This window comes from Oncorhynchus tshawytscha, linkage group LG03, assembly GCF_018296145.1.
Source record: "Oncorhynchus tshawytscha isolate Ot180627B linkage group LG03, Otsh_v2.0, whole genome shotgun sequence".
In the NCBI taxonomy this organism is placed as follows: domain Eukaryota; kingdom Metazoa; phylum Chordata; class Actinopteri; order Salmoniformes; family Salmonidae; genus Oncorhynchus; species Oncorhynchus tshawytscha.
Window position 1 is genome coordinate 3,684,367 of NC_056431.1, and position 22,954 is coordinate 3,707,320.

At 43.1% G+C, this 22,954-nt stretch overlaps 1 protein-coding gene across 1 annotated transcript in view; it reads left to right on the forward strand.

The window, feature by feature from the left end:
• The window catches only part of LOC112235540 (nuclear pore membrane glycoprotein 210-like), a 40,199-nt gene that overhangs the window by 15,008 nt on the left and 2,237 nt on the right, over positions 1-22,954 (forward strand). The window contains exons 7-20 of the mRNA XM_042307647.1: positions 28-132; positions 12,438-12,539; positions 12,669-12,797; positions 12,900-13,027; positions 13,146-13,278; positions 14,930-14,992; positions 16,371-16,550; positions 16,624-16,704; positions 16,874-17,005; positions 18,763-18,909; positions 19,541-19,626; positions 21,440-21,614; positions 21,769-21,944; positions 22,542-22,761. Of these exons, the coding sequence (XP_042163581.1) occupies positions 28-132; positions 12,438-12,539; positions 12,669-12,797; positions 12,900-13,027; positions 13,146-13,278; positions 14,930-14,992; positions 16,371-16,550; positions 16,624-16,704; positions 16,874-17,005; positions 18,763-18,909; positions 19,541-19,626; positions 21,440-21,614; positions 21,769-21,944; positions 22,542-22,749 (1,845 nt within the window). The 3' untranslated portion in view covers positions 22,750-22,761. The remainder of the gene's footprint in view (positions 1-27; positions 133-12,437; positions 12,540-12,668; positions 12,798-12,899; positions 13,028-13,145; positions 13,279-14,929; positions 14,993-16,370; positions 16,551-16,623; positions 16,705-16,873; positions 17,006-18,762; positions 18,910-19,540; positions 19,627-21,439; positions 21,615-21,768; positions 21,945-22,541; positions 22,762-22,954) is intronic.

Here is a 22,954-nt window from a genome sequence, read left to right on the forward strand (position 1 = left end):
TATAACTCTGTGTGTGTTGTATTGTAGGACTCATGGGCAACACCGCTGACTGCGTCTGTGCATCTGAGACTGGTGGAGGACGTGCTGTGGGACAAACGTGCTATAACCCTCTATAACCACCCTGACGTCACTGTGAGTGTTATAAAGCCTTTATAACTACTCTGACACATTGCCAATGCCACTGTGAATAACCTCCTAGCAGATTTAATGCATGACTTTCCCCTCTCTCTCAATTCAATTCAATTCAAGGGGCTTTATTAGCATGGGAAACATGTGTTAACATTGCCAAAGCAAGTGAGGTAGATAATATACAAAAGTGAAATAAACAATAAAAATTAACAGTAAACATTACACATACAGAAGTTTCAAAACAATAAAGACATTACAAATGTCATATTATATTATATATTATATGTGTTGTAACAATGTACAAATGGTTAAAGTACACAAGGGAAAATAAATAAGCATAAATATGGGTTGTATTTACAATGGTGTTTGTTCTTCACTGGTTGCCCTTTTCTCGTGGCAACAGGTCACAAATCTTGCTGCTGTGATGGCACACTGTGGAATTTCACCCAGTAGATATGGGAGTTTATCAAAATTGGATTTGTTTTCAAATTCTTTGTGGATCTGTGTAATCTGAGGGAAATATGTGTCTCTAATATGGTCATACATTGGGCAGGAGGTTAGGAAGTGCAGCTCAGTTTCCACCTCATTTTGTGGGCAGTGTGCACATAGCCTGTCTTCTCTTGAGAGCCATGTCTGCCTATGGCGGCCTTTCTCAATAGCAAGGCTATGCTTACTGAGTCTGTAAATAGTCAAAGCTTTCCTTAAGTTTGGGTCAGTCACAGTGGACAGGTATTCTGCCACTGTGTACTCTCTGTTTAGGGCCAAATAGCATTCTAGTTTGCTCTGTTTTTTTGTTAGTTATTTCCAATGTGTCAAGTAATTATCTTTTTGTTTTCTCATGATTTGCTTGGGTCTAATTGTGTTGCTGTCCTGGGGCTCTGTGGGTTGTGTTTGTGTTTGTGAACAGAGCCCCAGGACCAGCTTGCTTAGGGGACTATTCTCCAGGTTCCTCTCTCTGTAGGTGATGGCTTTGTTATGGAAGGTTTGGGAATCGCTTTCTTTTAGGTGGTTGTAGAATTTAACGTCTCTTTTCTGGATTTTGATAATTAGTGGGTATCGGCCTAATTCTGCTCTGCATGCATTATTTGGTGTTCTACGTTGTACACAATATATATTTTTGCAGAATTCTGCATGCAGAGTCTCAATTTGGTGTTTGTCCCATTTTGTGAATTCTTGGTTGGTGAGCGGACCCCAGACCTCACAACCATAAAGGGCAATGGGCTCTGTGACTGATTCAAGTATTTTTAGCCAGATCGTAATTGGTATGTTGAATTTGATGTTCCTTTTGATGGCATAGAATGCCCTTCTTGCCTTGTCTCTCAGATCGTTCACAGCTTTGTGGAAGTTACCTGTGGCGCTGATGTTTAGGCCATGATATGTATAGTTTTTTGTGTGCTCTAGGGCAATGGTGTCTAGATGGATTTTGTATTTGTGGTCCTGGCGACTGGACCTTTTTTGGAACACCATTATTTTGGTCTTACTGAGATTTACTGTCAGGGCCCAGGTCTGGCAGAATCTGTGCAGAAGATCTAGGTGCTGCCGTAGGCCCTCCTTGGTTGGTGACAGAAGCACCAGATCATCTGCAAACAGTAGACATTTGACTTCAGATTCTAGTAGGGTGAGGCCGGGTGCTGCAGACTTTTCTAGTGCCCGTGCCAATTCGTTGATGTATATGTTAAAGAGGGTGGGGCTTAAGCTGCATCCCTGTCTCACCCCACGGCCCTGTGTGAAGAAAAAAAAAATAATCTTCAAATTTTTACTTTCAAATGTTTCTTTTTCTTTTTGCATTTTCCAATTAAGAACATTCAAAACAAAAGTGAAAGGATATTAGACAACAATAGGACAAAGTGACAGTAACAGACGAGCGTAAAAAAATATATATATATTTTTATATACAAACATACAATAAAAAAATGAGACATTGGATCATATGGTCACCTGCCGTAGGCTACATATTATACATGACGTGTGAAACATTATGTGTGGATTATATAGAGATTCAATCAATGTGATGTGGGGGGAGATTCTCCATATAGTCAATAAAAGGTTGCCAAATTCGGTAAAATGTCTTTAACTTATTCCTCAAGCAGTAAGTGATTTTCTCCAGTGGGATACAACTATTAACTTCCGATAGCCACATTGCAACTGGCAGGGAGGAATCCAATTTCCATTTCAAGGCAATACATTTCTTGGCAATCGCTACCAATATTTCTGTTAGCTTTATAGTATGGCTTTGCCTAAGATTGGTGTTCGTAAAGTTGCCCAGTAGACAGACCTCCGGGTCTAAAGGGAATGCAACCCTGTGAATTGAGGATATGGTATCGCATGCCCCCTGCCAGAAACCATGTAGTTTTGAACACTGCCAAGTGGAATTGAGGAATGTTCCTTCATCTGAGCCACATCTAAAACATAGGGAGGAGATATCTGGGTTGAACTTGTGCAGTCTAGATGGGGTGATATAGAGCTGATGGAGGAAATTAAACTGGATCAGTCTGTATCTGGAGTTCAATGTGGATGTAACACCATCCCTGCATAGGTCACTCCATAGATCCTCATCAAGATCAAGATCCAGATCTTTTCCCCATCTTAGTCGGGGTTTATCTAGCTCAGGCAGTGTTAGTCCTGACATAAGACACGGGAAATGGTCTTGAACAGTGGTTGGTCTGCGTGGCAGAGTTGATCAATAGGTGACATCTTAGGTAGGTTCCATTGTACCTTGAGTCACCCTAATAAAGTTTCGTAGTTGTAGGTAGCTAAAGAAGTCCCTGTTAGGCAAGTGGTATTTCTGTTTCAGCTGATCAAAAGACATAAGAACTCCCTCCTCGTAACAATGTTCCAGAAGAGTGGTACCCTTATCAGACCATGGTCTAAAGTTACTATTCTGGAAAAACATAGGAATCATTCTATTGTTCCATAAAGGGGTTTTAGGGGAAAGAAATCCCCCTCGTCTGAACAACTCTGCAGTTTGCACCATGCCAGGACAGAATGTATGATTAAATGGTTGTCTGTGATGGTTTTTATAGATTTTCTGTCCCATTTGTAAAACAATTCTGCCCCAGTGTCATCATTTACTTCAAGCTTTTCAATGTTCAACCATGAGGGAGAGGGACCATTGTCAATCCTCTGAGCCAGAAACCTAGACTGTGCAGCCCAGTAGTACATTCTAAAATTGGGGAGGTTTAAGCCCCCTTAACGGTAATCAAAGGTCAGTTTATCCAGGCCAACCCTAGGGGTTTTGCCGTGCCAGATAAACCGTCTGGTCAGCTTGTCCAGAGAGGAAAAGAATGCTGCGGGAACAGGGATAGGGAGAGATTGAAACAGATATAGAAATCTGGGCAGGACATTCATTTTAATTACCTCTCACTCTACTGGGTAGAATCAATGTAAGTCCATCCATTTACAACGGTCACCCTCCACCTTTTGCAACAAACTGGCCAGATTGAGTTCATAGAGGTTGTTCAGATTACCATCATTACCACCATTATGCCCAAATATGTGAAGCCCATAGGCGACCATCTAAAAGGAAACTTGTGCTTGATGATATGATGGTCAAAGACAGACAATGGTAATATTTCGCTTTTATCAAAATTGACCTTATATCCAGAGAAAGAACTATAACACTGTAGTAGGATCTGCAAGTGAGAGAGAGAGTGTTCTGGGTTTGTTAGAAATAAGATAAGGTCGTCCGCAAAGAGTGATAATTTATGGGTATGGGGGCCTACCTCAAAGCCATGTATGTCAGGGCACGTTCTAATAGCCTCAGCCAACGGTTCAATGGCGAGGGCAAAGAGGTGGGGGCTAATTGGGCAACCTTGTCTGTTCCCCCTATAAAGAGGGAAAGTGGAGGAAGTAATCCCATTGGTAGCAATCCTAGCTTTAGGAGATTTGTAGAGTGATTTTATCAAATTTACAAACACGGTACCTAAACCGAACTTTTCCAAGATGCGAGAGGTATGGCCATTCAACCCTATCAAAGGCCTTTTCAGCGTCGAGGGAGACTACGACACTAGGTATTTTGTTAGCAAGGTGAATTATATCAAAGAACCTTCTGAGATTATTGGAGGACAATCTATTAATTATGAAGCCAGTCTGATCTGGGTTGACCAACAGGGGAAGACATGGCTCCAGTCTCGTAGATAGCATCTTGGTGACCAGTTTACAATCTGTGTTAAGGAGAGAGATTGGTCTATAGGAGGCGCACTTTAGCGGGTTTTTCCCTTTCTTGTGGATTACGGTAATCACTGCTTGAGAGAAAGACTGGAAAGCAGTTGTCTTCCCTGGCTTTTTTAAGTACCTCCATAAGGTAGGGGACCAACAGCTCCCTAAATTCTTTATAGAACTCTGGAGGGAAGCCATCCTCCCCAGGAGATTTATTAGAAGGTAAGGATTTAATGGCCTCCAACAATTCAGGAACTGAGAAGTGTTCACTCAGGCGCTCGTTGTCTTCCCATGACAGGCATGGGAGGTTGAGAGAGGAGAGAAAGGAGTCGATCTCTAATAGACCATCGCTTGATTGGCAAGTGTAGAGGTCTTCATAGTATTTCTTAAAAGTATTATTAATTTCAGTAGGGTCGAAAGATATCTCATTTGTAAGAGTTTCTATGGCAGTAATTGTCCTCTTACTTTCCTCTGCTTTCAGTTGCCATGCCAACACTTTGTGAGCTTTCTCTCCAAGCTCGTAATAACGCTGTTTTGATTTAGTGATGGCCTTCTCAGCTTGATATGTGTTCAGAATATTATATTTCAGTTTTTATTTACCAAAAGCCTGTATAGATCTTTAGTCGGGCCTCTTTGGTAGGTTTTCTCTAGCTCAGAGATTTCAGATTCAAGGGCACTCAGTTCCGCACCGTGTTTTCTCTTCAGCCCTTTAGTATAGGAAATGATCTGTCCCCTCAGATAGGCCTTCAATGTGTCCCAAAGAATGAAACTGTCAGGAGCCAAGGGTTTGTTTGTTAAAGTAAAAATATTGATCTGCTCTTTGATGAATGCACAAAATTCAGGTTGCTTTAGGAGTGTAGAATTTAGTCTCCATCTATATGCTCCATTTATCTTGGTAGGAATGGAGATGGATAAGAGATTGTCACTAAGCAATCTGGGGAGATACTCTACATCTAACACTATATGAAACAGTTGTGTCGATAGGAAAAAGTTATCTATGCGTGTGGGTGTGAATAAAAATAGTAATCCCTATCCTGTGGGTGCAACTGTCTCCAGATGTCTAGTAAATTGAGATCTTTCATGAATGACATAGTGAACTTGTCGGCTTTGGTAAGAAGTGAGGGTTTATCAGAGGACCTATCAAGAACTGTATCTAAACAAAAATGTAAATCTCCTCCAACCAGTAGCCATCCTGGTGGTGCTTGAGTGACCTGAAGGAAGACATTCTGAATAAACATATGGTCATCGGAGTTAGGAGCATAAATATTCAATCGGGTCCAAGATTCTGAAAACATATGCCCCTGCACCAAAACCAAACCTGCCCGAGGGATCAGAGATGGTGTTGTTGACGCAGAAGGGGATGTGTCTACTTAGCAAAATTGCAGTTCCTCTTGCTTTGGCGTTAAAAGAGGACGCAAAAACTTGTCCTACCCATTCCCTCTTCAATTTCTTGTGTTCACTGGCTGTAAGATGTGTTTCTTGTAAAAACACAATGTCAGCCTTTAATTTCTTAAGGTATGTATAGACTCTTTTCCTTTTAATCGGGCTGTTAAGACCTTTTACGTTGAATGTGACATATTTTAGTGGATTAAAACCTCTTAAGCCGACCCCCTACTTTTTCGAACATTCTGTTAAAAATCGCGCAACATTTTGGCGTCCTGCTACTCATGCCAGGAATATAGTATATGCATATGATTAGTATGTGTGTATAGAAAACACTCTAACGTTTCTAAAACTGGTTAAATCATGGCTGTGACTATAACAGAACGTCTGTTTCATCGAAAAGCACAGGAAAATCTGATCACTGGGGATGGAAAAAAATATCCATGCGCCACTTCAACCCATTGTTAAAGGTGAACCGTATTAAATGAGGCCGAGGTTGCAGTACCTACAGCTTCCACAGGATGTATAGAGTCTTCTCATTTGATTCTGATTTGATTCTTGGTAGATCCGACCAAAGGGAACCGATTCCCTCCGACCACCAACTTGATGCATTGGCTCGGTGTTTTTCCGGACATTTTTTCCAGGCGACCAGCTATCGAATTTACATCGCCTCCTGATGATTTTTATAGCTTATTAACGTGTAGTAATACCTAAAGTTGCATTAGAAAGGTATTTCGAAGTGTTTTGTGAAAGTTTATCGTCGACTTTTTAACTTTTAAAAAATGACGTTACGTTATGAAACGCTATTTTTTTCCGTTTATCACACAGTTTTCATAGATCGATATCTAGGCTATATATGGACCGATTTAATCGAAAAAAAGACCCCGTATTGATTATGGGACATCAAGGAGTGCCAACAAAGAAGATGGTCAAAGGTAATGAATGTTTTATATTTTATTGTGCGGTTTGTGTAGCGCCGACTATGCTAATTCTTTTGTTTACATCCCCTACGGGTCTTTTGGGGTGTTACATGCTATCAGATAATAGCTTCTCATGCTTTCGCCGAAAAGCATTTTAAAAATCTGACTTGGTGCCTGGATTCACAACGAGTGTAGCTTTAATTCAATACCAAGCATGTGTATTTTAATGAACGTTTGCGTTTTAACTAATACTATTAGTGTTTAGCGTAGCGCATTTGCATTTCCAGAGCTCTAGTTGGGACGTCTGCGTCTCAAGTAGGATGAAGAGGTTTTAAGCATAGGTTGGGTTTCAAATATGTAACTGAATGGAAATCTATCATATGTAGATAGTTAGGAAATGTTTCAACTTTGGTTTGAACACAGAAGTGACCTATGTGTCTCTTTAGGAAGGAAACAGTAAACATAGAACATTTTTTAAATCCCACCCACCCCGATTGTCAGACTAAAACAACAATCCCAACAATCAAACATGAATACACTTGTAGAGATACGTTGCTGCTCGCTTTCCATCTTGCTCTTACTAGCTAAACCTTGGCGGAAACTAAAACCTGCGAGCTCTCTAAGTTGAAAACAAATGTTGTGAATAGATATTTATGGCTGAATATTTACTGCCCACGGCAAGGGCTGCTTGAGTCTCTTTTCGAAAGATTAACATAAATGAGGGGGAAAGCAGTGGGCCTAAGCCCACTTATTGCTTCGCCCAGTAGATATGGACTAAACCAAAATATACTCTCCTGTAAATGTAATAGAACTCACCCCGGGAAAATACGGTTAGTTGAAAATGTAGAAATCAATTATAGTGACCGGGAGATACCAGCAGTTCAATCCGGATAAGAGAAAACAAACAAACTGCATTTTATCCCCCAGAGAGACCGTCCTGGCTCAGACGTTGTTCAGTTCTTTGAGAAAAGTGTGCACTTCTCCCGGTGTGTTGAAGAGATGGCTTCGGCCTTTGTACTGAACTTTCATCCGCGCAGGGTGGATGAGGTAGCCGGGGATGTTCTTCTCCTTCAGTGCTTTGGCGGCAGGTCTGAACTGCTTGCGGCGTCTGGCGAGATCCGCGCTCATATCTGGGATCCCTCTTGCCATCGATGGTGATGTCCCCTTTGACTCTTGCGAGTTGCAGTATCTTCTCTCTGTCTTGGAAACGGAGGAACCTGATCAGGACGGCCCGTGGGGCCTCATTTGACCGGGGTTTCGGCGCTGATGTTCTGTGGGCGCGTTCGATTTCCAAAGGCTTGGTGAAGTTGATTATGCCTAGGACATCCGGGATCCATTGAGTGAAGAAACGGACCGGGTCACGGACCTCGCTGTCCTCTTTCAATCCCACCACACGGATATTACTACGTCTACTCTGGTTCTCCATCTGATCTACCTTGTTTTTGAGGTAGGCATTGTCCTTCTGCAGTTGTATCAAGACCTGGTCATGTCTAGCGATGGTATCTTCAACTGTGCTAATGCACAACTCTGCCTCAGTCGTTCTCAAAAAAAATCATTCATGGAGGATTTCAGGTCGTCAATGGAAGAATGGAGTTCAGACGATTTCTTATCAATTTTCATAGAAAGAACTTTGTTACCATCCTGAATTTCCCAGAGGAGAGTAGCCAGCATGTCGGCAGGCTCGCAAGAGGCTGCTGAGAGCAACAGTCTGGAACTGTCGTCTGAGTTATGAGGGCTAATGCTAATCTTGCTAGCTGTAGCGTTATCGTTATCTTGGGAATCAACTACGTTTTGGTCGTCCTTCTTGCCTCTCGGTCCATCGATCTTTGGGAAGGTAAGTACTTGACAACTTATCAGCCGATATTAGAATATTGTTTCAATGTTGTTATATAGGTAATAATAGAATAACTTTGAAGAGCTCGGTTTGTCAACGTCTGCTCAGCACCGCAGCATCACGTGCTCCGTCTCGTTTTTTTGCCAATTTTAACCGCACACTTGTTGTTTGTGTACATGGATTTTATAATGTTGTATGTTTCACCCCCAACACCACTTTCCATCAATTTGTATAGCAGACCCTCATGCCAAATTGAGTCGAAGGCTTTTTTGAAATCAACAAAAAGCATGAGAAGACTTTGCCTTTGTTTTGGTTTGTTTGGTTGTCAATTAGGGTGTGCAGGGTGAATACATGGTCTGTTGTACGGTAATTTGGTAAAAAGCCAATTTGACATTTGCTAAGTACATTGTTTTCATTGAGGAAATGTACGAGTCTGCTGTTAATGATAATGCAGAGGATTTTCCCAAGGTTGCTGTTGACGCGTATCCCACGGTAGTAATTGGGGTCAAATTTGTCTTCATTTTTGTGGATTGGGGTGATCAGTCCTTGGTTCCAAATATTGGGGAAGATGCCAGAGCTAAGGAGGATGTTAAAGAGTTTTAGTATAGCCAATTGGAATTTGTTGTCTGTATATTTTATCATTTCATTGAGGATACCATCAACACCACCTGCCTTTTTGGGTTGGAGGGTTTTTATTTTGTCCTGTAACTCATTCAATGTAATTGGAGAATCCAGTGGGTTCTGGTAGTCTTTAATAGTTGATTCTAAGATTTGTATTTGATCCTGTATATGTTTTTGCTCTTTATTCTTTGTTATAGAGTCAAAAAGATTGGAGAAGTGGTTTACCCATTTTGGATAGATCATTCTTTGTGTTATTTGTTTAGTGTTTTCCAATTTTCCCAGAAGTGGTAAGAGTCTATGGATTCTTCAATTACATTGAGCTGATTTCTGACATGCTGTTCCTTCTTTTTCCGTAGTGTATTTCTGTATTGTTTTAGTGATTCACCATAGTGAAGGCGTAGACTCAGGTTTTCCGGGTCTCTATGTTTTTGGTTGGACAGGTATCTCAATTTCTTTCTTAGATTTTTGCATTCTTCATCAAACGATTTGTCATTATTGTTAATTTTCTTCGGTTTTCTATTTGAGATTTTTTAGATTTGATAGGGAAGCTGAGGTCAAATATACTGTTAAGATTTTCTACTGCCAAGTTTACACCTTCACTATTACAGTGGAACGTTTTACCCAGGAAATTGTCTAAAAGGGATTGAATTTGTTGTTGCCTAATTGTTTTTTGGTAGGTTTCCAAACTGCATTCCTTCCATCTATAGCATTTCTTAATGTTACTCAGTTCCTTTGGCTTTGATGCGTCATGATTGAGTATTGCTCTGTTTAAGTAGACTGTGATTTTGCTGTGGTCTGATAGGGATGTCAGTGGGCTGACTGTGAACGCTCTGAGAGACTCTGGGTTGAGGTCAGTGATAAAGTAGTCTACAGTACTACTGCCAAGAGATGAGCTATAGGTGTACCTACCATAGGAGTCCATGGGACTACCAGCTCTCTGTAACCTAGAGGGCAACCAGTGGGTCCGTCTCCTCTATACCAGGTTTCTTGCAGGATGACAATGTCTGTATTACCGATTTCTTTGGTGAAGTCCGGGTTCCTGCTCTTTAGGCCAAAGGCAGATGACCTCAGGCCTTGGATATGCCAGGATGATATAGTGAAGGCTTTTTGTGGTTGACGTGTTTTTTTTTTGATTGGTTGGGGTGGGGGTGTGGATGTGTCTGGGGGTGCTGTGGTCTGGATGTAATTCCTCTTGGCGTGGGTCCTCTATGTGTAGGCCCAGGGGGTCCTGCAGGTCTGGGAGGGTGTCTCGCTGGTCTGGGTGGGGTGTCTATTGATCTGTTGCTCCTGTGTGAAGTGTTGGGGATACGTTTGAGAGCGATGTCCTTTAGAGTTCGGGCAAAGGTGGGCACTGCTGCCTTGTAGAGTTGGACCTGGTCATAGAGGCTGTTCAAGTCCAGGGTGGAGTGGTGGGCCAGGAAAACATTTGGTTTTGAGGCACAGTCACAGGAAATACTTCCGTTTACCCGCTGTATTGTGGCAGGGTGGAAGTCTTTTCGTGGTAGAAGGGTGGAGATAACCACTTGTGCGTTGGGGAAAGTAGAAGAAGCCTTTTCAATCACTCCCTTCAGTGCTGTGGCCACGCTTTCCTGCTGTGCTCTCAGGTCATTTGTGCCTGTGTGTATTATTATGTGGCTAGGTGAGCCTAGTTGGTCCTCAGACAGAAGGTCGAGGGCGCGCTGGGTGTTTGGACAACAGAGTTTAGACACACTGTGTTTGGGAAAAAGTTTTTTTTCTTCTATATATTTTCCATTTGAGTCCATAAGTAGTACAATCTGTGTCTTGTGTTTGTCCTCAGTGGGTGTGGGGGGGTTGTCAGAAGGGCTATCAGGGTGGCTGACAGGGGGGGTGCTCAGAGAGGGTGAGAGCCGCTGGGCTTGGGGTTCTTCATTTGTCTGTTCTGCTGTGATGTCGACTCTGTGGTCAGGGTCTGGTGTGGACTGTTCTGCTGTGGTGTCGAGACTTTTGTCGGGTGCTGAGGTGGGCTGTTCTGCTGGCTTCTCTGTGGGGGTGGCCACCTCTCTAGTGGGTTGTTCTCTGTCACACGCCGTCCCCCTCAACCTTTCCTCCATCCCCCTCAACCTCTCCTCCACCAGCAGTATGATCCTCTCCTCTAGTGTTCTGTTCTTCTCCTGATCCTGCTCTTTCTCCTGTTGAAGTTGTCTCACCACTGTCCAGAGTGCAGATATGTCTCTCTCCACCTCCAGCATTCCGGGTCTGGTTAAGGGGGTGTTGTTGTGCTGGACTGTTGTCTGGGTCTGTGCTGACTGAAGTGTAATCACCTGCTGTTCCAGCTCCACCTGCCTTACCTCCAGCTGGGTGAATTTGTCCTTCATTTCAATAAGGGAGTGGTAATCTGTGCTGGGAGGTTGACTCTCCGCTGGGGGTTGCTTGTCTGTGGGGTTACATAATGAAGAGTTCTGGTCTGACCCGCTCGGGGTGGGGGTATCTTTATCAAGGGAGAGCTTCTCCTGCTGGGCTAATTCTTTGATTAGGTGAAAGTCCAGCTGAAACTGTTTGGGGTTACCCTGTACCATTACTGTTCCGGACTTATAGATATTTATATTACCTGACTCAGTGTCCTCGTTATCAAGTATTCTGAGTTTCCACCCCTCGTTAACCCCCCCTCTCTTAACAAAGGGGTAGTGTGCTAATATAGCACTGTGCCATGCCAGGGGATGGTTTGTGTAGAAGATAAGGTTGCTGATGTTCCCATTTTTGTAATAGTCAGCGAAAAGTGTCTCTTGATTTTCCATAAGGAGCTTCATTTTGTAATCTTTTCTTGCTTTATCATTCTTTACATGCACAGGGTACTGTATTTTAATTACCTCTGAACAGCGGGAGGGAGCTTCTAAGGCCTCTCCATTTGGTTGGGGTAGACTGTGTGACTCTCCTGCCATTGTTGGGCTAATGGGCTTTGACACCTCTCACTTGACACGTCAGTGCTAGTTGAAGCTGTATCAAGCTTGGCAGAATTATGTTAGAATTCAGTCCTTATAAAGTAATGTTGTGTATTTTTCTTCTTGGCTTTTGGAAATAAAATATAGTTTCAGACTAAACATTACTCACTCAGTTCCAGGTTGGATGGTGTTTTCAGGTTTCTGTTGTTTTCCAGAGAATTTGCTGTATAGAGTAATAATCCTTGGTATAGTTGTGAACCTTCCAGGTGATTCCGTAATTCCGTCCAAAATCAGGTTGTAGGTTTTAAGTTTTGATTTGAAGTGGGGGTTATGTTGTAGAGGGTAGAATCCAGTATGTGTTCCTGACAAAAAAATCAAATTTTATCTAACTCCTAATCTATTTTTAAAGAAAATGCTGAAAAATGCAGGAGCTCATCTGATCATGACCTCTGCTCTGCTCTCTCTCTCTCTCTCATATCTCTCTCTCTCTAGGAGAACCTGACATTGGTTCAGGGTTCAGGACACTTCTTGGTTCGTCTTCAGGACAGAGAGCTGGCCAACATCACTTACCTGGAGAACAGCAATGTTGTACAGGTGACACACACACACTCACCATTAACACACACACAAACTCACCATTAACACACATACACTGCCCATAGCCAAGGAGTTCTGACTACGGTCCACAGAGTGCTGCTAAGTCAGGCTTGTGATGTCTCTTAGGTGTCTCCCCTGCGGCCCGGCCTCTCCTCCATCCTGGCCTATGACCTGTGTTTGACCTCTGCTGACCCTGCCGTGACCTCCATCTCCGTGTCTGACATCACTGACTTCCAGATAGACTTTGTTGACATTGTGAGTGTCCTCTCATTCTGTTGGATGAAGGAGAGTTGCTCTTGACAACCATGCTGGATTATAGGACACCACATTTGGTGTGTGTGTGTGTGTGTGTGTCAGGTGGAGGTGGACCACAGTGCTCTGGTTCGTGTGCGTGTTCTAGACTCTAACAGGCAACCGTTCCTACATCGTTACCTTCCTCTGATGCACCTCAAACTGACCCCCTCCTCACCCATCCTCACTGTGGAGTGAGTACCCGTGTGTGTACATTCTGTCTGTTATGTCCACATTCCTAAGAAACATTTCACTGGATAGAGATGTGTGAAATATTTAGTCAACCTGGTACATAAACGTGTGTGTGAGTAGGCCTGCAGGGCCGTTGGACAGCGTCTCCGTAGGTTACCGTGTGTCAGGTCATACAGTGGGAGTGGTCAGTCTTCACCTGTCTGCAGTGGACAGCAGTGGGAGTGTCCGGACTTCCTCTCACAAACAGCTACAGGTAGACAACCAATCATAACCCCACAGAGCAATGCACACAACACACCATAAAACTATAGTAAAGAGTCTGTATACAGTTCTGATGTAATGTCACAACACACCATAAAACTATAGTATACAGTCCTGATGTACTATCACAACACACCATAAAACTATAGTATACAGTCCTGATGTAATGTCACAACACACCATAAAACTATAGTATACAGTCCTGATGTAATGTCACAACACACCATAAAACTATAGTATACAGTCTGTATACAGTCCTGATGTACTGTTACAACACACCATAAAACTATAGTATACAGTCTGTATACAGTCCTGATGTACTGTCACAACACACCATAAAACTATAGTATACAGTCTGTATACAGTCCTGATGTACTGTCACAACACACCATAAAACTATAGTATACAGTCTGTATACAGTCCAGATGTACTGTCACAACACACCATAAACCTATAGTATACAGTCCTGATGTAATGTCACAACACACCATAAAACTATAGTATACAGTCCTGATGTACTGTCACAACACACCATAAAACTATAGTATACAGTCTGTATACAGTCCTGATGTACTGTCACAACACACCATAAAACTATAGTATACAGTCTGTATACAGTCCTGATGTACTGTCACAACACACCATAAAACTATAGTATACAGTCCTGATGTAATGTCAGTCTGTATACAGTCCAGATGTACTGTCACAACACACCATAAAACCTATAGTATACAGTCCTGATGTAATGTCACAACACACCATAAACCTATAGTATACAGTCCTGATGTAATGTCACAACACACCATAAAACTATAGTATACAGTCCTGATGTAATGTCACAACACACCATAAAACTATAGTATACAGTCCTGATGTACTGTCACAACACACCATAAAACTATAGTATACAGTCCTGATGTAATGTCACAACACACCATAAAACTATAGTATACAGTCCTGATGTACTGTCACAACACACCATAAAACTATAATATACAGTCCTGATGTATTGTCACAACACACCATAAAACTATAGTATACAGTCTGTATACAGTCCTGATGTACTGTTACAACACACCATAAAACTATAGTATACAGTCTGATGTACTGTCACAACACACCATAAAACTATAGTATACAGTCTGTAGTCCTGATGTACTGTCACAACACACCATAAAACTATAGTATACAGTCTGTATACAGTCCTGATGTACTGTCACAACACACCATAAAACTATAGTATACAGTCTGTATACAGTCCAGATGTACTGTCACAACACACCATAAACCTATAGTATACAGTCCTGATGTAATGTCACAACACACCATAAAACTATAGTATACAGTCCTGATGTAATGTCACAACACACCATAAAACTATAGTATACAGTCCTGATGTACTGTCACAACACACCATAAAACTATAATATACAGTCCTGATGTACTGTCACAACACACCATAAAACTATAGTATACAGTCCTGATGTAATGTCACAACACACCATAAAACTATAGTATACAGTCCTGATGTACTGTCACAACACACCATAAAACTATAATATATAGTCCTGATGTATTGTCACAACACACCATAAAACTATAGTATACAGTCCTGATGAACTGTACATTGTTTTCATATGCAGGTCTACCCCAGATTCACCCTGCAGCCACGAAGTCTGGCACTGACACTGGGCAGCGTAGGACAGGTACCCAAATACACATTATCAGTTTTTCTAAAATGATGGTTCAGGAGGAGCTACTGGTGGGTTTCTGTTCACGCTGACACAATGCAGAAATCACTCTGACATTTCCTAGTTGCTAAAATTCGAATAGTTCGCCTAATATCAGTTTATGTGCAAAACCAAGCAAGTATCGTGTGGAGAATCATTGTACCATCTAAACCCCTGTGAAATATATTTTCCATAACTGAAATGTTTTATTTTCAGCTGTTTGAAAATGATGTACAAAACCGTAGGTAAAATATGCAAAAACAAAAGAATAGGAAGAATAGAATTAGCGCACATTGAACAGATCTACCCCATTTTAGACTTGCTTTCAATGAGAATGACAGATCTAGTAACACACATTTCTTTGTAAATTTGATCATCACCCAAAAAGTTACATATTGCAGCTTTAACTCTGACTCTAGGTTTCTGTTAACTCTGTCTCTAGGTTTCTGTTAGCTCTGACACTAGGTTTCTGTTAGCTCTGACACTAGGTTTCTGTTAGCTCTGACACTAGGTTTCTGTTAACTCTGACTCTAGGTTTCTGTTAGCTCTGACTCTAGGTTTCTGTTAGCTCTGACACTAGGTTTCTGTTAGCTCTGACACTAGGTTTCTGTTAGCTCTGACACTAGGTTTCTGTTAGCTCTGACACTAGGTTTCTGTTAACTCTGACACTAGGTTTCTGTTTACTCTGACTAGGTTTCTGTTTACTCTGACTAGGTTTCTGTTTACTCTGACTCTAGGTTTCTGTTTACTCTGACTAGGTTTCTGTTTACTCTGACTCTAGGTTTCTGTTTTCTCTGACTCTAGGTTTCTGTTAGCTCTGACTCTAGGTTTCTGTTTTCTCTGACTAGGTTTCTGTTTACTCTGACTCTAGGTTTCTGTTTTCTCTGACTCTAGGTTTCTGTTTTCTCTGACTCTAGGTTTCTGTTTTCTCTGACTCTAGGTTTCTGTTAGCTCTGACTCTAGGTTTCTGTTTACTCTGACTCTAGGTTTCTGTTAGCTCTAACTTTAGGTTTCTGTCAACTCTGACTAGGTTTCTGTTTACTCTGACTCTAGGTTTCTGTTAGCTCTGACTAGGTTTCTATGAACTCTGACTCTAGGTTTCTGTTTTCTCTGACTCTAGGTTTCTGTTAACTCTGACTTTAGGTTTCTGTTTACTCTGACTCTAGGTTTCTGTTAGCTCTGTTTCTGGTCTTGAACAGTGTCTGATTCATCATTGGATCACATGACAATTCAAAAGGCTTTTAGAGATTCACAACAAAGTGAATATGATGCTGATGGAAGTCATGGTATTACTATCTACTGTGTCAATGTCATAACTCCCTCTCATACACTTACACACGCACACCTCTCTTAGGTGAAGTGGGAGGGCGGCCCCCACCCCCAGTCCAGTGTGGGCTTCTCTGTGAGTGACAGCCGCATCGCCACGGTGACCGAGACAGGATTGGTCCGTGGAGTGGCAGTGGGCATGGTCAAACTCAGAGGGGCATTGCAGACCGTCACTCAGGACACCGGAGCTCTGCTCACCTTCGCACAGGTACACACACACACACACACACATATATACTTTTGACTTGTTGATTATCTGGTTGTCTTTGTGTGTGTGTCAGGATGAGGTGGATGTGGAGGTGTTTAACCTGACAGGGGTCAGGATCCAGGGCCCTCTGGTCAAACTGTCTGTGGGCACTGAGGTAACATACAGATCATGTTTGTATTCTCTCTCAAACATTGTCATTGTATGATGAATGTATGTGGCAGGCAGTGTAGCTTGTTTCTGTGTATGTTTGTATGGTATTTGGGTGCGTATGTGCATGTGGTTTAGTAACCTCAGTGTGTGTGTGTGTGTGTGCGTGCATTTAGATGCCAGTGTATGTGATGGGCAGTGACAGTAGTCAGAACCCCTTTGCTCTGGGCAGTGTAGAGTCTGGTCTCTCCTTCCACTGGAATCTGGGCAAGCTTGGAGTACTGGAGATACAAACCCGACACACTCAGGTATGCAACACTTTGTCCCTGTATACAGTGCCTTGCGAAAGTATTCGGCCCCCTTGAACTTCGCGACCTTTTGCCACATTTCAGGCTTCAAACATAAAGATATAAAACTGTATTTTTTTGTGAAGAATCAACAACAAGTGGGACACAATCATGAAGTGGAACGACATTTATTGGATATTTCAAACCTTTTTAACAAATCAAAAACTGAAAAATTGGGCGTGCAAAATTATTCAGCCCCCTTAAGTTAATACTTTGTAGCGCCACCTTTTGCTGCGATTACAGCTGTAAGTCGCTTGGGGTATGTCTCTATCAGTTTTGCACATCGAGAGACTGAAATGTTTTCCCATTCCTCCTTGCAAAACAGCTCGAGCTCAGTGAGGTTGGATGGAGAGCATTTGTGAACAGCAGTTTTCAGTTCTTTCCACAGATTCTCGATTGGATTCAGGTCTGGACTTTGACTTGGCCATTCTAACACCTGGATATGTTTATTTTTGAACCATTCCATTGTAGATTTTGCTTTATGTTTTGGATCATTGTCTTGTTGGAAGACAAATCTCCGTCCCAGTCTCAGGTCTTTTGCAGACTCCATCAGGTTTTCTTCCAGAATGGTCCTGTATTTGGCTCCATCCATCTTCCCATCAATTTTAACCATCATCCCTGTCCCTGCTGAAGAAAAGCAGGCCCAAACCATGATGCTGCCACCACCATGTTTGACAGTGGGGATGGTGTGTTCAGGATGATGAGCTGTGTTGCTTTTACGCCAAACATAACATTTTGCATTGTTGCCAAAAAGTTCAATTTTGGTTTCATCTGACCAGAGCACCTTCTTCCACATGTTTGGTGTGTCTCCCAGGTGGCTTGTGGCAAACTTTAAACTACACTTTTTATGGATATCTTTAAGAAATGGCTTTCTTCTTGCCACTCTTCCATAAAGGCCAGATTTGTGCAATATACGACTGATTGTTGTCCTATGGACAGAGTCTCCCACCTCAGCTGTAGATCTCTGCAGTTCATCCAGAGTGATCATGGGCCTCTTGGCTGCATCTCTGATCAGTCTTCTCCTTGTATGAGCTGAAAGTTTAGAGGGACGGCCAGGTCTTGGTAGATTTGCAGTGGTCTGATACTCCTTCCATTTCAATATTATCGCTTGCACAGTGCTCCATGGGATGTTTAAAGCTTGGGAAATCTTTTTGTATCCAAATCCGGCTTTAAACTTCTTCACAATAGTATCTCGGACCTGCCTGGTGTGTTCCTTGTTCTTCATGATGCTCTCTGCGCTTTTAACGGACCTCTGAGACTATCACAGTGCAGGTGCATTTATACGGAGACTTGATTACACACAGGTGGATTGTATTTATCATCATTAGTCATTTAGGTCAACATTGGATCATTCAGAGATCCTCACTGAACTTCTGGAGAGAGTTTGCTGCACTGAAAGTAAAGGGGCTGAATAATTCTGCACGCCCAATTTTTCAGTTTTTGATTTGTTAAAAAAGTTTGAAATATCCAATAAATGTCGTTCCACTTCATGATTGTGTCCCACTTGTTGTTGATTCTTCACAAAAAATACAGTTTTATATCTTTATGTTTGGAAACCTGAAATGTGGCTAAAGGTCGCAAAGTTCAAGGGGGCCGAATACTTTCGCAAGGCACTGTATGTAGGTCAATGTGTGTCAATCCACTTGGATATGACTGTGTGTGTGTGTGTGTGTGTGTGTGTGTGTGTGTGTGTGTGTGTGTGTGTGTGTGTGTGTTAGTCGGGAGTGACTGTCTCTCCTGCCCATAGTTTCTCTGTGCTGGTGAGGGCATGGGCAGCGGGCAGGACCAGTTTGAGAGTGACAGTTCAGCTGGCCAATCACACGTCAGCCTCCCACCAGCAGCTTTCTGACGAGATACAGATACTGGTAAACACACTGGGTTCACCTCCTGCTTTTGAGACATTTGTTTATAGGTTGTTGTTGAGTAGTTTATGTCTGTGATATGATAACCTCTCCACTCTTTACTCCTTTCTACTCCTGTCCTGTCCTCTCCTCTCTAAGGTATACCAGGAGATGCAACTGGCTGTAGGAACCTCCAGATCTCTCCTCTCTAAGTTGTACCAGGAGATGCAGCTGGCTGTAGGAACCTCCAGATCTCTCTTCTCTCTAAGTTGTACCAGGAGATGCAGCTGGCTGTAGGAACCTCCAGATCTCTCTTCTCTCTAAGTTGTACCAGGAGAGGCAGCTGGCTGTAGGAATCTCCAGATCTCTCTCCTCTCTAAGTTGTACCAGGAGATGCAGCTGGCTGTAGGAACCTCCAGATCTCTCCTCTCTAGGTTGTACCAGGAGATGCAGCTGGCTGTAGGAACCTCCAGATCTCTATTCTCTAAGGTATACGAGGAGATGCAGCTCCAGATCTCTCCTCTCTAGGTTGTACCAGGAGATGCAACTGGCTGTAGGAACCTCCAGATCTATCTCCTCTCTCCTCTCTAAGGTGTACCAGGAGATGCAACTGGCTGTAGGAACCTCCAGATCTATCTCCTCTCTCCTCTCTAAGGTGTACCAGGAGATGCAGCTGGCTGTAGGAACCTCCAGATCCATCCTCATGTCTCCCTACTCACACTACGCACTACAGAGCAACAAGTGAGAGCCAGCATGTGTGGTTGTGTGTGTCTGCATGTGCAGAAAAACAAAATATCACATTTACGTATTCAGACCCTTTAATCAGTACTTTGTTGAAGCACCTTTGGCAGCGATTACAGCCTCTATTCTTCTTGGGTATGACACCACAAGCTTGGCATACCTCTATTTGGGGGGTTTCTGCAGATCCTCTCAAGCTGTCAGGTTGGATGGGGAGCATCGCTGCACAGCTATTTTCAGGTCTCTCCAGAGATGTTCGATCGGGTTCAAGGCCGTGCTCTGGCTGGGCCACTCAAGGACATTCAAAGACTTGTCCCATAGCCACTACTACATTATCTTGGCTGTGTGCTTAGGGTCATTGTCCTGTTGGATGGTGAACCGCTCTGGACCAGGTTTTCATCAAGGATCTCTCTGTACTTTGCTCCGTTCATCTTTCCCTAGATCCTGACTAGTCTCCCAGTCCCTGCCACTGAAAAACATCCCCACAGCATGATGCTGCCACCACCATGCTTTACCGTAGGGATGGTGCCAGGTTTCCTCCAGACGTGATGCTTGGCATTCAGGCCAAAGAGTTCAATCTTGGTTTCATCAGACCAGAGAATCTTGTTTCTCATGGTCTGAGAATCTTTAGGTGCCTTTTGGCAAACTCCAAGTGGGCTGTTATGTACCATTTACTGAGGAATGGCTTCCGTCTGGCCGCTCTACCATAAAGGCCTGATTGGTGGAGTGCTGCAGAGATGGTTGTCCTTCTGGAAGGTTTTCCCATCTCCACAGAGGAACAATAGAGCCCTGTCAGAGTGACCATCGGGTTCTTGGTCACCTCCCTGATCAACTTTAGAATGAGGCTCTTATTGGCAGACTCAACAGCCTTGGTTTCTCAAATGATTGCCTCGCTTGGTTCACCAACTAATTCTCTGATAGAGTTCAGTATGTCAAATCGGGGGGCCTGTTGTCCGGACCTCTGTTTTATGGTGTGTTGTGACAGTACATCTGGACTGTATACAGACTGTATAGTATAGTTTTATGGTGTGTTGTGACAATACATCAGGACTGTATACTATAGTTTTATGGTGTGTTGTGACAATACATCAGGACTGTATACTATAGTTTTATGGTGTGTTGTGACAGTACATCAGGACTGTATACAGACTGTATACTATAGTTTTATGGTGTGTTGTGACGTTACATCAGGACTGTATACAGACTGTATACTATAGTTTTATGGTGTGTTGTGACATTACATCAGGACTGTATACTATAGTTTTATGGTGTGTTGTGACAGTACATCAGGACTGTATACAGACTGTATACTATAGTTTTATAGTGTGTTGTGACATTACATCAGGACTGTATACAGACTGTATACTATAGTTTTATGGTGTGTTGTGACAATACATCTGGACTGTATACAGACTGTATACTATAGTTTTATGGTGTGTTGTGACATTACATCAGGACTGTATACAGACTGTATACTATAGTTTTATGGTGTGTTGTGACATAACATCAGGACTGTATACTATAGTTGTATGGTGTGTTGTGACAGTACATCAGGACTGTATACAGACTGTATACTATAGTTTTATGATGTGTTGTGACATTACATCAGGAATGTATACTATAGTTGTATGGTGTGTTGTGACAGTTCATCAGGACTGTATACAGACTGTATACTATAGTTTTATGGTGTGTTGTGACAGTACATCTGGACTGTATACAGACTGTATACTATAGTTTTATGGTCTCTATGGGGTTGTGTGTGTGTGTTTGTCTGTACTCATGTCTGTAGTCATGCATGTGTGATTGTGTGTTTTAGAGACGCTATCTGTCCTGTGCGGTACGCCCTGTGTCAGTGTGTGAAAGGGGAGGGTCTTGTAACGGTGGACAGCCAGGGAGTTCTGAGGGCGGGGCCTGACACGGGATCCGCCCTGCTGGAGGTCATCGCTATGGAGACCTGTGGGGTCAACCAGACCCTGCTCATCAGCGTCCGGGTAAGTTGGTCACTTGTGTCCTTCGATGGGATCCATTCTAAAGTAGACCTGGTGAGAAACTCAGCATCCACAGTTGACCCTAACTGGGACTGGGTCATCACTATCTGACCATGCTAGGGAGTACAAAAGTGTATTTGTGTGTTGTGTCTGCCAGGTGTCTCCAGTGTCGTTTGTCAGGCTATTCAGTGTGTCCAGCCTGTACAGTGTTGGAGGGGGGGGCCTGCCTGCCTTTCCCCTGGGCTGGACCATCAGAGTCAGGGCTCTCTGCTACGACAACCTGGGACAACAGTTCAACGCCCATAACACCCTCACACACATTACCACCAACAGGTAACACACACACTCTGACATTACCACCAACAGGTAACACACACACTCTGACATTACCACCAACAGGTAACACACACACTCTGACATTACCACCAACAGGTAACACACACAGTATATAGTCAAATCTCTCTCTCTGTCTGTTTTATTTTCCTTAAAGCTGGGATCCTTCATGGTCAAACTGCCACGTCCGTTTGGGAAACAAAGAAGTTACTGCCAACAACCAACACTGTTTCTCCTCTCAGAAACTGCCCGCGTGATAGAACAGCACAATATATACAGATCATTTTTTACCATGTGGACGGAGTCTGCTGCCCTCTGTTTCTCCTCTGTTTCTCCTCTGTTTCAACAGCAAGACAAAAACCATAACAAAGGTGCTCAGGGCGAACAGTAGCGTTGTTTCCCCTAATGTGGATTCTATCTTTAAACACTCTTCTCTCTCGCTCTCTCTCTCGCTCTCTCTCTCTCTCGCTCTCTCTCTCTCTCTCTCGCTCTCTCTCTCTCTCTCTCTCTCTCTCTCTGTGCCTCTCTCTCTGTGTCTCTCTCTCTCTCTGTGTCTCTCTCTGTGTCTCTCTCTCTCTCTGTGTCTCTCTGTCTCAGGGATGACTTGGTGCAGGTGACTCCAGACTCAGACAGTCATTCCTTTGTGGTCCAGACAGTGTCTGTGGGTTTGACAGTCCTAGGGGTGCAGGCAGACCCCACCAACCCCTCCCTGAGTGATTACACCCCCTTCCTGTCCTCCCCGCCATCTCTGCCCCCCCACACATACTCAGGCCCGGAGACACACTCTGCTTCAACACCCCCCTGACAGGACCGCAAGGTGAGACACACACACAAGTTGCACAACTGAATGCATTCACCTGAAATGTGTCTTCCGTATTTAACACCTCTGTATCAGAGAGGTGCGGGGGAGCTGCCATAATCAACATCCACGTCATCGGGGCCCAGGGAGCAGTTGTTGTTGGAGGTTACTAGCTCTTAACCGCTAGGCTACCTGCCACCAAGACATACCC